At 40.2% G+C, this 13833-nt stretch overlaps 1 protein-coding gene across 4 annotated transcripts in view; it reads left to right on the plus strand.

The window, feature by feature from the left end:
• Positions 1–1432: 1432 nt before the first annotated feature.
• The window catches only part of fbxo42 (F-box protein 42), a 42842-nt gene continuing 30441 nt past the window's right edge, over positions 1433–13833 (plus strand). For all 4 annotated transcript variants that reach the window (XR_011351806.1, XM_069918867.1, XM_069918865.1 and 1 more), the window contains exons 1-4: positions 1433–1607; positions 6471–6728; positions 10188–10304; positions 12003–12137. Coding sequence is in view for 3 of the 4 variants with exons in the window: in XM_069918867.1 (XP_069774968.1) it covers positions 6482–6728; positions 10188–10304; positions 12003–12137 (499 nt within the window). In the remaining variant the exon portion in view is untranslated. The remainder of the gene's footprint in view (positions 1608–6470; positions 6729–10187; positions 10305–12002; positions 12138–13833) is intronic.

Genomic DNA, 13833 nt, shown 5'->3' on the forward strand with positions numbered 1-13833 from the left:
ATTTTGGCACATGGTGAAGCAATAGCATTTCTTCAATTAGGGAGAGACTTTTACACTTAACAATGAATTCAATCATTTCATTTAACAACGATTCTACATTTTTATTTCAGAGATCACTTCACATTTCTAAGGTGATTTAATTATTCAGTTTCTCCCACTATTTTCTTTATTTATACCTTTGCCAATAAATCAGTTAATCTCGTTAATATACAAAAATGCTGAAAGAACTCAGCAGGTCCTGCAGCATCTTTAGGAGGCAAAGATATATACCCAACATTGTGGGCCTGAGGCCTTCTTCAAGGCATTTAATCTCACTCCATTATTCTGTTTTTCTGAAATAAGCAGGTTTTTTGGTGACATTTCTCTATTCACGTCTACTTTTGCTTCTTTCGCTGCGGATGTTGCCGGACTCTACAGTTTTCATTTTTTATTTCAGATTTTTTTTAGTTCAGATTTTAGATCTATTGTCAGAGTTCATGCATGACATCACATTCATCCCTGAGAGGGTTAGGAACTTTTGAATTTTTGAGTCTCAACATCTCGGAGGTTCTGTCCTTGAGTCTCCACGAAGAAGCCTGAAGTGGCTATATTTTGTAAGGTGCTTGAGGAGAATTGGTACGTCACCAAAGACCCTCAAAATCTTCATGTGTTCAGTGGAGAAAATCTTCACGTGTTCAATGGAGAGTATACTGGCTGGTTGCATCACTGTCTAGTCTAGAGGCGCCAAATTTCAGGACAAGGAAAACCTCCAGAGGGTTGTTAACACAACCTGCGACATCACAGGCACCAGACTTCACTCCATCGAGGACATCTACATGAGGCGGGGTCTTTAACAAAGGTACAAAGACCCCCCCTCCCACCACCTGAGCCATGCCCTCTTCACTCTACTACCATGGGGGGGGGGGGGGGGAAGGTCCAGGAGCCCAGGGGTGCAGTGCTGCTCCTACACCTCGGGGCAGCTCCGGCACCTCCCTGTCATCTTTTTTTGGTGAGCTCCGGCACCTAAATAATCAGCACTGCACGCCTGCAGGAGCCTAAGGACGAGCACTCAGCTGCGCAAGGTCAGGTTCTTCCCTTCTGCCATCAGATTCCTGAATAATCAATGAACCAAAGACACTGTCTCATTTTTTCGCGCGGGCGAGTTGATCAAGTTGTTTGTTTTGAGCCCCTTCCCACGGGTGCCTTGCACTTAATGAAAGATCACAGCTTGAACAAAAACCTCGTGAAGGCCAGGGAATGATGTGCACGGAGTGCATCGGCATTAATGAGATGTGACACTGAGTCGTTGAAGAGTCCGTGGTCCTGCAGTGAGTTTGGCAAGACTTGGTCCAAGCTCAGCGTGCACTTGTCGTGAACGCAGCGTGGCGCGGCCGCCAGGTGGGGTGCGTGTGCGCGCGGCTGTGACGCCCTCAGCGACGTGCGCGCCGCCGCGGCGCTGTTGGTTCTGGCGGAAGATGGCGGATCTCGGCGAGTGAGAGCGGGAGTCGCCGGGAGGCCAGCGGCGGGGACACGGAAGCGCCGAGGGGCACGGCCTCTTGTTGGAAACAGGAGTCCTTCGGGTCACGCAACAGCCGGCGCCAGGGGAAGGGGTAACGAGAGCTGGGCCGGTGAGTGAGTAAGGGGCGGAGGTGTGTGTGTTGGGGGGGGGAGAGGAGAAGAAGAGGTGGCGGTGGGGGGGGGGGGGGGTGGAGAGGCCGGAGCCTGGGTAAAATCACAGCCTGGGAATGGGTGCCAGCACCCCTACCTCTCCCAGGGTTGTGGCCAAGGTTGTGGTGGCCTGGGGCTGTGGATCCAAGCATGCAGCAAGGATAAAGCAACAACTGTGCGACCAGCTCCAAACAGGGAGGGTTCAGCAGGTTGCTCGCTGCGGGTTCTGGCTGCTCTGGACTGGTATTTGGCCCTTTGTACTGGAAGTCTGCGAGCCCAGTTCGTGCCGTTGGCCACATGCCAGTGGCAGACGAGGGCCTGGGTCCAGGGTCAGATGCAAACTCTCCAAAGTTCACCTCGACGTAGACCCATTCTGTTCCCCATACCGAGACATACCATACCTGAATGCAGAACCACTGGACAGGGCACAGCGTTTATGAATTAATTCTATAGGATGAGGAGGATTCCAATTCAATTTAACCTGAAATGATCTCGGTAAATAATCAAATTGTTTTTTATTGAAACTGATTTCAACAGAAACATAATCTGACAAACTGTTTAATAATAAAAAGTTGATGTCTTGTAAAAATTTCATTTGTCCTACAAAAACAATCCTTATTTTCCTTTCTTTTAAAAAAGGATAACCAGCTGGAAAAAAAAAAGAGTTAATTTTGAATCAATCAGAACAGTTTAATTTGGGTGTCAGCTATTGCTATAAATGGGTTGTCATTAGAACTGAGTTTGTACGTTATAAAGTAATTATTAATTACATTCTTCAATTATATTTTGAACATCACTCAGCTATTTCCCATTGTGTTTTCCCAACGTGCATTTTAAGGTTTGTCAAAGGTGACGTTTTGGTTTCTACAGATCTCCCTCTGATTCTGGATTCTATATCATAAGATTGATTGTGCCTGTAACTTGTGCAGTGCACTGCAAATCAAAATCATGGAATATTTTGTTACATCACATTAGTCTGAACAACTGAATATCAAGTCACAGAAAAAGAGGGTGATACATTACTTTAAGCTTTTTACAACATTAAATTAGTCTGTGACCGAACTGTTCTGACACAAGGAGTTTCAGTTGTCAAAATAATCAAAAGGTTAATGGAATGTTATCCTGCATTTCAAAGTAATTGGAATTTGGAGATGAAGACCTAATCCTTCAGTTATAAAGAACCTTGGTTATATCTAGTGTGGTGTTTAATTTTGGGTGCAGAACTTCAAAAATATAATTGGTCTTGAATCAGAATTATGCCAGGATTTAAATGGAAATATTTCATGTAAACTTGTTATTCCCTTGAGTTTAGAAAGTTGAAAGGTGATCCAGATGACGTATGTAAAATGGAGCAGAGACAGTGAAACTGTTTTCTCTGGTGGAGGAATGCAGAACAAGAGGGAATAATCTTAAAATTAGAGTTTGGCCATTTAAGGATGAAATCAGGAAGTGTTTTTTCCCACAAAGGATAATGGAAATCTGGCATAATATTTCTCTTCCCTCCCACCCCCTCCGACCTCATACTGCCAAAAAAATACTTTGTGCAAAACCAATTGAAGGTTTAGAAATGTATTATTGTTAGGATAGCCTTTCAATTAATATAGAATAGGGCTACGTAAAAGAGTTGAGGTACAGTTTGATCACAGACTAATTTAATGTTGTAAAAAGCTTAAAGTAATGTATCACCCTCTTTTTATGCGACTTGATATTCAGTTGCTCATTCTCCAAACATGAATTGTTGTATGTTCTGCAAGTTGCAGTAAGATGTGTTTGTTAGCTGCTGTGTTTATTTAAGGTGACGTTGGGTTTACTCCAAAGAACTCTAATTAAAACAAATGAGGAAGGCAGTCAATCAAAACTTTCTCAATGAGTTGCTTGTGAAGGTGCAAGGTGCAATCGGTTATTCCAGGCGACGAATTGTAATTTGTGGTATAGGCTGGGGCTGAATAACAAGGATTCAGAATGACAGTTGTAGGGTCATGGGGAGATGCAACATAGAAATGAGCCCTTTAGATCAGCAAATTTACATCAAGCACACACTCTTTATCCTTCCCTAACCAATTCTATTCTCGCCTCATTCCCATCAACTCGCACCCTTGATGACCAGATTCCCCATCACCCAACAACTCATCTATACAGAAGTAATACATGAAAGTCTGCAGACACCATGGTTCAAGTAAAAACACGATGCTGGAGAAACTCAGCAAGTCAAACAGGGTACTTTATGTACAAAGATAAAGATGCATAACCATTGTTTTGGGCTTGAGCCCTTCATAAAGGGCTTAATTGTTTACTTCAATAAAGGGCTCAAGCCCAAAACGTTAGTTATACATCTTTGCTTTATAAAGAACCCTGTCTGACCTGCTGAGTTTCTCCAGCATTATTTTTACTCATCTAAACGATAGGGTGTTTTATAGCTAATTAATGTACTATACCTTTAAAGTTTTTGGTACTAGTTTCTGGAAGGAATATATCTAATGAGCAGCGTAGGCTTTATGTTACTAAAAGTGAAAAGGATATTAAAGGGTGACTTTTTATAAAAGTTGGAAACTTGCCATATAACAAAGTACACAATTTCTGCTCATTTCCTTGATTCTTTTCTGAGCAATGGAGAAATGTTGGTGTTCAGAGGGATATAGGTATCTTTTGAACATGAATCACTGGAAGTTAATTGTGGGTTCAATCAACAGTTCTGAAAACAAATGATGTTACTTTATTGCAGAAGGATGTAAGTACAAAAGAGCTATCAATTCAGTAATACAGAGATCTAGTCGGACATAGTCTGAAATATTGGGTATGGTTCTTGTTTACCCACCTAAGGAAGGATCCATAAAGTTCAGCAAAGTTCACCAGATTGATTTGGTGGCTTTGTCTTGCAAGGAGAGATTAAGTAGACTTGGCTTATATTTTTCAGGAGTTAGAAGCATTCAGAATTCTTCAAGGGCTTGAAGGGGTAGAGGTTTACTGTAATGGAGATGTCTGGAACCAGGGTTACAGTTTCAATATAAGGAGTTGCCCATTCAGGACAGAGGTGAGAAATCATTTCTTCACCTTTCATATAATGAATCTCTCCAAGACGGCCACAAGTTTCAGTTGCGGAATGTGCTTGAGACAGGTCGATAGATTTTTAGATATTAAGGGCTATCGGGTGAGTGCAGGAAAGTGTTGCATGATCTTATTGAATGGCTGAGCAATCACAAGGAGCCAAATCGCCTACTCTTGCTATTTTGTATGTTCTTAGCTGTGGGAATTCAGATTGTGTGGTAAATTGAACTTCAAATGCAGCCTCATTGACTGGAGGGCAGTGAGGATACTTGGTTCTATTTAAAATGCTTAGTAATGCTTCTGGTTTATATATAGTTTATGGTTGACCCCATTTCCTCCTTGGTAGGATCACAAAAATACTCTTCATCCAGTTGGTAATAGAAATTGAGAGATTTTATATACATTCTTTTGAGGTTGCTAAATTTCTGGTAATACTAGTTAAATTTGTGAAATGCTGCTGTATTTTCAATGTGGAATTCCAAATCATAGACCTTTTTACAAAGACAAACATGATGCATTTTTGTTGAGATTAAAGTGGAAAGGGTCTATAGCTGTGGTGATAGGTTATATTTTTCCAAACAAGGGTATGTATTGACTGAGCATTTTGAGTATGATGATACTGGAGTTATGCACTGCCTAGTATAAAAATGTCACTGATATGAGTGACTTGTTCTGATGTGTCTGTATCTGGAGTCATAGTTTACAGCATGGAAACAGGGCCTTTGGCCCAACTTGTCCACACAGAACAAACTGTTTACCCAAGCTCGTCCCCTTTGCCTGCATTTAGCCCAATGTTGTTTTGTACCTGCTTAATTATTTTTTTAAACCTCTCTTTACCAACCTCTACCACTTTCTCTGTCAGATGCTTCCCCTCCACAATCTGAGTGAAAAAGGTGCTTCTCAGATTTGTTTTTAATCTTTTTCCTTTCACTATAAATTAGGGCCCTCTAAATTTAGGCTTTGCTATCCTCCCTGAACTGGTGCAAATTCTACCTTCCCGCCCCCCACCCAAGCCCTCAAAAATGAATGTCAGCAGTGGAAGAGCTTGAAATGGAGGTTTGAGCAACATTCAATCTTACTACAACTTTGCAATGCTGTTTGAACTGCAGATTTTTACTCCACACTTCAGATACATTATATGCTTTACAGATCATGAAGGAAACCAAAACTAAAAGCAGGACACTTCCAAAGTTTAACAGCCCCGTGATCTTCCTCAAATGCCTGCAGATTGTGCAGGACAGATTAGATATCTGGAGGATTCTGATTGTTTGCATTGTATGAGTGGACGAGCTTGGATATTTTGACTTGTTTTCTATTCTTTTTGTTTGTCCTGCTTGTTATTTTTATGTTTGCAAAGGATGTTCCTCATCTGACAAGGATTGCTGTTTTACATGATTCCCAAAAATGAGAAAATTTTATTCTCCAAAGACAGATTATGGGTTCTGCGAAATTGTAGGCTGTTGATAATATATGTGCAAGAGAAACTTTAATTGTCAGGTTTCAAAGAGAAAAGTTCTAGTAGAATGAGACATGGTATATGACCTTGCAGTAGTGTCTTCTGTATATTCTGTACTATGGGGAGGTATATTGTTTCTGGTATAGCCGGTAGAGTTCTGTGCCCTGTGAAGAGTTCTGAAATCTGGATTCTCAGCATTTGCCAGTTGATATTGTTGATATTGCTTTTTTTAATCCTTTATGTAAAGATACTTACTGCATCTGAGAGTTGTTATATTTTCAACTTTCCTTCAAAAGTGTTTTTTCTCTTATTTATAATGCAGAGTGGCATGCGATGGCCAGCTCGTCGGACAGTGAGGATGACAGTTTTATTGCCATGGACACAGAAGAAGTATTGGATGGGCCCATGGAGCAGGACGAAGAAGCTCGTGTTGAATTGGAAGTTGAGGAGATGAGGCATAACCGCTCAATGTTAGAGTTACCTGAGGAGGTGCTGGAGTACATCTTGTCCTTTTTGTCTCCATATCAAGAGCACAAAACTGCTGCTCTTGTTTGTAAACAGTGGTATCGACTTATTAAAGGTATGGAACATGCTTCAGAATTAAAGTTTTGGTGTAGGACTGAAATTTGGTGGTATTTGGATCAATTTAAATGTAGTAATGAAAAGAAATTGCCCTTAAATTAACTGAGGAAACATAGAATTTCTATGATCAAGGAAAATAATCGGTTCATTTTTGATAAGACTATGGAATATTTTCTGAAATAACATTTTCTTGGATGGTTAATACCATCCTAATATTCTTTTCTCATAAAACTCTTTTTGAGTTAAACTTTCCTTCCATCTGTCCCTTTTTATAACTTTCTGATCCTTATCTTAATATTCCCTCTGCCACACTGAAAAAAATCTATTCATAAACAATATCTTGAAAAATTTAACGAGTTTCTAATCCCATATCTGTGGGTGTTGGTGAACCCTTTCACTTGATCCATGTATGATTGATGGAGCCAAGAGTTTTTGAATCTTAGTTATGAACTCTGAATTTGCTCTCCATTGTTAAACTTTTGAAACACATCTGTGCCAGTCAGGTTTGTCTTCCACTTTATTGTTGAACATTTATGCACTGAGTGGACAAGATATGTCTATGTATGCAGTCCCATAGGAGAGCCTTGTTTCCACTATTCTGTCGATTTTGAGATAACTAACAAGCCCAATTCAGGATCTGCAGACTTTGCTACAACTGATGGACCAGTTGATTGGGTCACTTGACAGTTATGTGTGTTCCCATCAGAGGTTTTTTTAAAATTTAGATATACAGCATGGTAACAGGCCATTTCGGCTCACAAGTCCATGCTACCTAATTTACAACCCATTAACTGACACCCCTGGTACGTTTTGAATGATGGGAGAAAACTGGAGCCCCTGGAGAAAACCCACGCAGTCACGGGGAGAACGTACAAACTCCTTGCAGGTAGTGTGGGACTGGTCCTGATTGCTGGCACTGTAAAGGCATTGCACTAACCACTACACCAACCATGCTAACTGTTCACCAAGTTTGCAGATGACACAAAAACTGGTGTGGATATTGGGTGAGGGTTCTAAAGCTACATCAAGGTGCAGATCAGCTGGAATTTAATCCCAACAAGTTCTATAAATGGTAGGGTATGGAATGAGTTCAAGTCCATAGTTCCCTAAAAGTGGCAACACTGGTTGATAGGGTGGCATAGTGACTGCAGATGCTGGAGGTGGGGGAGAGTTTTGAGTACAGGTAAAAGATGAACAAAGGAAGAGAGGAGAGCCTGCCTTGCAGATGATGTGGCTCTGCACTGGAAGTGGTTGGGAAAGGATGTTGGCAATCTTACCAGTGAATTTGGGGCATTTTACTGCTACTTCATCAGTCTGTCTTCCCAGTGGATGCAGGAGAGTAGAGATTGGCATTGCTCTGCAGGCCGTGTGTTTGGTGCCACACGTGAAGCCTTTGCTTTTGAAGACCTTCACTGGTGGACAAAAGCTGTCCTTGTTGATTGGAGGCTGTGGTGGATTTTGTCAGTGACCTCTACTGTCATTGAGAGAGATGGCCCCGATAAGGGAATTGATTCATATTACACAGGATCTAAGCACGGATCTTAATTATCAGGGGATGGATTTGTGTTGCGGTAGATTGGTATTTGTTTGTGACTATTTTGTCAAATGTTTCAGTGAAGGCTCAGCTGAATTCTGTAAACAGGACTGAGGTGAGTCCAATTTTGATTCTGGAGTGGAGGCACTACTTTCCCATGTGTCTGGTAGATTAACTCCAGCTTGTTAAAGAGGAAAATTGCAGAAAGGAAGATTGAAAAGAGGTTTATTGCAATGATGTAACATTTTTTGAATGGAAATGGTGTGGTAATGAGGTTCAGTTGGCAAAACAACAGGAAGCAGATAGAAGTTGATGAATTTTTGAGCTGAATTTGAAAGAATCCACTCTAATTACTGGAATCGATGTCACTTATCTTGAAAATGGTCATGATTATTGCAGCTCTGATGTCGCCTGGCACGTTTGCCTCTTCCATAATGAATCCTGGATTTGCTTCAGCATGTTTTAGACAATCTGTTGTTTTCTAACTTTTGGATGGCCTTTTGTTGAGTAACAACGATGTTGAATGAAGCCAAGCACGTGTCGATATCAGAGTTTAAGTTCTGGACATCTTTGAAGTGTTTGCTCTATCTTCCTGTTCTTGGCGAGCTCTCCTTTGTCTTGTCTCTTTATGCTTAATTTGGCTTTTGTTGGTTGATACCACAGAATTAAATGTAAAATGTATACTTGATATGGACATAAATGAAAAAAAATGACACTACAACTGAAAGGATTGTTTGGGTCACAGCTGGTCTTGGTCTAGAATCCATGGTTGGAGGTTACTGGACCATATTTCTTTCTCCCCTTAAGTTGTCATGGTGTTTCCAGTTCACCTATCTTTAGCACCTTGATATCAAACCACCATCATTGTGGTTCAGTGTTATGAGCACTTTGTGGAAATCTGTTGGGTGGGGAGAGTTGTCATTTTGACCATTTGCTTTTTTTCCGTGTATTTGAGTCCTTTGGTGTTAATTTCTCCCTGGCAGCTTTTCTAATAGCATTATTGTTTTAGAGCCAGATTAATGCTGATGGGAGATTAGGTTAGCCTGTGGTTGCTCCAGTAGTCATTTACTGTTGTCTGGGTGGAAGTAATGCAGATGTTCACAATTAGTGCAGTGGTTAGAGTGACCCTATTACAGTTCGTGACAGGGTTCAAATCCGGCACTGTCTGAAAGAAGTTTGTATGCTCTCTCCGTGTCTGTTTGGTTTTCCCTGGGCGTCCTAATTTCCTCTCGCCCTTCAAAATCTATAGGGGTTGTAGGTTAATTTGAGTATAATTGGACAGCACATCTTTAAAAATTAAATCTCATCCTCTAAAATTGAGAACTTTTATTTGTCTTCCAGACATAAGGTGTTGGTTGTGACAAGACCATGTTTAAAGTATTTATATACGAGGAGTTCGTCGGTGTTGCTTTTCCCTACTTCCTGCCAGTTGTCCCTAATAAAAGGACATGTCCTTTCCAGCTCTGGGACTAGAAAAATCATGTTTTTCTTTGTAGAATATGTGTCAAAGATTGCTCGACTGGAATTTGTCTTTGACTTTATTTTCAAAGTGAAGGCATGTGCACTGATGATCAAAGCTTGATGGTTCTGTGAGACAAAGAATCAGGAAGCATTTGATTATTTCACAGGGTAGGCAGTCAGGAGTCAAACACATCAAGGCAGAGTTCACCTTCCAGTTTGCCTGGCAGCAGATGCAGCTGCCCCCTTGTTTTTTTTTTTAACCATCCTTCTCCTACTTAATATTTCATTCAGGCCAGTGATATCAACATGGAGATATCTTGTTCCTGGGCTGCAATGATGTTGCAAGGTTTCTAGTTTATTGCTGTTCCATAGTGGCTTTCATGCTTCAGGTGATTTCTGTTAATATGTGTGGCCATTACAGTACACACCAGTTACTAAGCTTCTGTGTCTCTTTAACTCCAGGTGTGGCTCACCAGTGTTATCATGGTTTTATAAAAGCTGTTCAGGGAGGATATATTCAGTGGGAGAGCCGAACCTATCCATATCCTGGGACTCCGATTACCCAGCGCTTCTCACACAGTAAGTAGATTTTCATGATGCCATTGCTTTGGCCTGGGTAGATGTGTATTAAAGCACAATTGATCTGCCAAAAATTGTAAATGGGGTTTGTTGTGCAAAGATAGCAAACCACAAGATGATGCTAAAATGTTCATGGAGTACCTTTTTGGATCCGCATCATGGGAATGAATGATTATTTTTGGAGGAGACTTGCATAGCCTCATCAGCTGCACTGATTTCTGACCTGCAGATGTCCTATTCCTTGTATGCCTATTATTCCTGGTCGTGAGGAATTGTGATTGAAGATTTTTGGAAGATAGTTGCATGCTCCTCCTTTGGCTCTGCACCCTTCTTTCTTATGCCACCTGCTGCTGGGTAGTGATTCTTGTCATTTGGTTGCAGGAGATGGTAGCCTCTAATATATCTGCTCTAATGTCTTGATATTTCAACCTAGCAAGTGTCAGCAATTTATTCAGCTAAGCAAGGTATTGTGGCTGCCCTTTTCTCCAGTTATTCACAACTGTAAAGTGATGTGTCACAGAGGGAATATTGAAAAAGAGTCAATACTTTGATGGTGTGATCACTTTTGTAATGTTTGTGCCTAGCATTTCCCCACAACCAATATGGATTAATGACCAAATAATCTATTTAGTTCATGTTCTCTCGGAATCACAGATAACTCCCCTGCTTCTTTTCAAATGCAGCATTTAGGGTTATTTACATCCAGCCAGGAGGGAGATGGGGCCTTGATTTACTATCTTATCCAAAAGGTAACATTGCTGAATGTACCACAGGCTCAGTTTGGCAAGGAAGTTTTATCTGAGATTTTTATGTACAAATGATGAATTGAGACTTGAAATGCAATCTACACTGAGGCATGGGCAGTAAAATGTCATTTTTTTTCTCTCTGTGAGTTCTATTCATTAGTAGTACTGATTTCAAACAAGCTAAAGGATGAAGCAAAACAATAGGCTCCGGTAACCCAGAATGAAGAAGTGGTTGGGTTACATTATTGTTGATGATAGGAATTGGATTTTTACTTGGGTTGACCTGCTCGAAGTAGGTTATGAAAGCCTGACTAATGCACACCCGTACATAGGAACAAGTTCCCATTGTGTTATTAAATACAAAAGTCTGATATGCGTATGTTCATTCTTACGGATAGCAGAACGTTTTCTCTCCCTCTCCGCTTGTAGTAATTATTGTGATTAGTCTTATGTGGTTAATTGTAGAGATATGGTCACCATACTTAGTTTTTTGTGTATTTTCCAATTTGTGAACATAATTGGCATCTTGATGTTTGTAAAAGCAGAACCATTTATTATGTGCGGAGGACCTGTATTTATCAAGAAGTAGTGCAGAGTTGACATTTGGGATTGATGAACTTTCAGGAGAAATGATGAAAGGTCATTGATCTAAAAAATTAACTTTATTTTTATCTTTACAGATGGTGCCTGATCTGACATGTTTCCAGCACATTCTATTGTTATTTTAGATTTCTAGTTATCAGAAGAATTTTGCATTTATATTATAGAATCCATCTATAATACACCTATATTTAATTTCTTGTATTATTTTTCCATAATAAGTGCTTATGCCTTTCTTTTCTGAGGTGAAAGAGCAAGCTGGAAAGTCAACTCTGTATGAAAGCAGGGGAGCTCTCAACTAATTTGAGTATTTTGCATGCACTTTTTCACAACATTATTATGTTATTTCCAGGTGCTTGTTACTACGATGCCAATCAGTCCATGTACGTATTTGGAGGTTGCACTCAAAGCAGTTGTAATGCAGCATTCAATGACCTCTGGCGGCTTGACCTCAATAGCAAAGAATGGATCCGACCTCTGGCTTCAGGTAAGTCCTAAAACAAAAATTAAGCTAACTGAAATATAACATTGATTGTAATAATTTAATTTGTCTACCAAACAAAAGCAAGAAAAATATTCCTGAATTGGATACATTTCTTGATAGATTGGTGGTGGTTGAATGGTTTTCATTCAGAACTAATAATCTCAGTGAATTGTGTCAATCAGTAACAAACAGCGGCAAAATACGATCTGCTGAAGGAACTCAGTGGGTCACGCAGAAAAAGAATTGTTAATGTTTCAGAGCAGAATTCTTCAAGTCTTGATGAAGAGTTCTGTCCTGAAATGTTGATAATTTTCTTAATGCTTCCCAACTCACTGCGGTCATCCAGCAGCTTGTGCTTTGCTCCAGATTCCAGCATCTATAGTCTCTCTGACTCCAGTAATAAACTGTGAGTGGTCTGACAAAACTAATTCTCTGAAGCGTACCAAAAACCTTTACTGGTGGCGTGTGGGAGATTCACTCCACGGGATCGTGTTCAACCATAATCAATGCAGTTGATCTCAGGCAGCAACTTGAATATAGCTTCTGTTGTAGAGGTACAAAATCTTTTATCCGAAATTCTGAAAACAGAAAATCTCCAAAAACCGAGCATTGTTGTTGTCTGCACAACAAAGCTTGAGCTTGGGGCCAAACATGACCTGATGCCTACTTTCTCAGTGAAGTCAGCTGCTGGAGACAGCCCTGGAGAGGGACCATCTCACAGAGCCATCTCTGCAGCTCTCTGCAAAGATGACGACCTTGGGAAAGCTATCTCCGCACCGCGCGAGGAGTCGTGCATGCGCACTGAGGATGAAAAAAAGGAAAAAAATCTTAACCCTTCAAGGGCCAGTCCAGTACTCCAGTTGTAGAGGAAGAAGACTTAGCTGGTATAGAAGATGATTCTGCAAGTGAAGAGGAAGATACAAGCTCAGAAGAAGAAGAATTTAAAGGCAAAGCAAAGTTTATTTTTAAGAAAAAAATGGATAAAATTGAGACTAAAATAGATACACTTGTGAATGCAATGGAAAATCATTTTAAATTTTTAAATGGAGAAATACAACAAGCTAAAGTTGACTTAACCAAATCAATAAATAACATTTTACAAATGGTTGATAAATTAGAAGAAAGAATTCAAGATGACCGTGAAGAAGTTCAACGTATTGTGGAAAGAACAAATGTTAATGAGGACTCGGTTACTGCTTTGGTTTCTATGAAAGAAAAAATATTGGAGATGGTTGATATTTTGGAAAATTATAGTAGAAGGAATAATCTTAAAATTGTTGAAATGTCCGAAGGCAAAGAAGGCCAAGATGTAATTTGTTTTTTTTTTCAAGATTGGATACCAGAAGTATTTGGATGAGAAAATTTCAAAGAGAGAATTTTAATTGAGAGAGCCCATAGAGCTCTCCGACCAAAACCGGGACCGAATCAGAGACCTCAGTCTATACTGATCAGACTTTTAAATTATCAAGATGGAAGATATTTGATTTGGCAATGAGAAGAGCTAAAGAATGTGGACCTTTGAATACGAGAGTGATAAGATCTTTATTTTATTCAGATTTGAGTCAAGCTCTTTTGAAGAGGAGGAAAGAGTTTAATCCGGTTAAGAAGGCTTTATATGATGAAGGTTACAGATTTGTGCTGCGATATTCAGCTGCATTGAAAGTATTTATGCCAGATCAGCAGAATGTCATCTTCGCCA

The sequence above is a fragment of the Narcine bancroftii genome, chromosome 2 (assembly GCF_036971445.1).
Source record: "Narcine bancroftii isolate sNarBan1 chromosome 2, sNarBan1.hap1, whole genome shotgun sequence".
NCBI lineage: Eukaryota > Metazoa > Chordata > Chondrichthyes > Torpediniformes > Narcinidae > Narcine > Narcine bancroftii.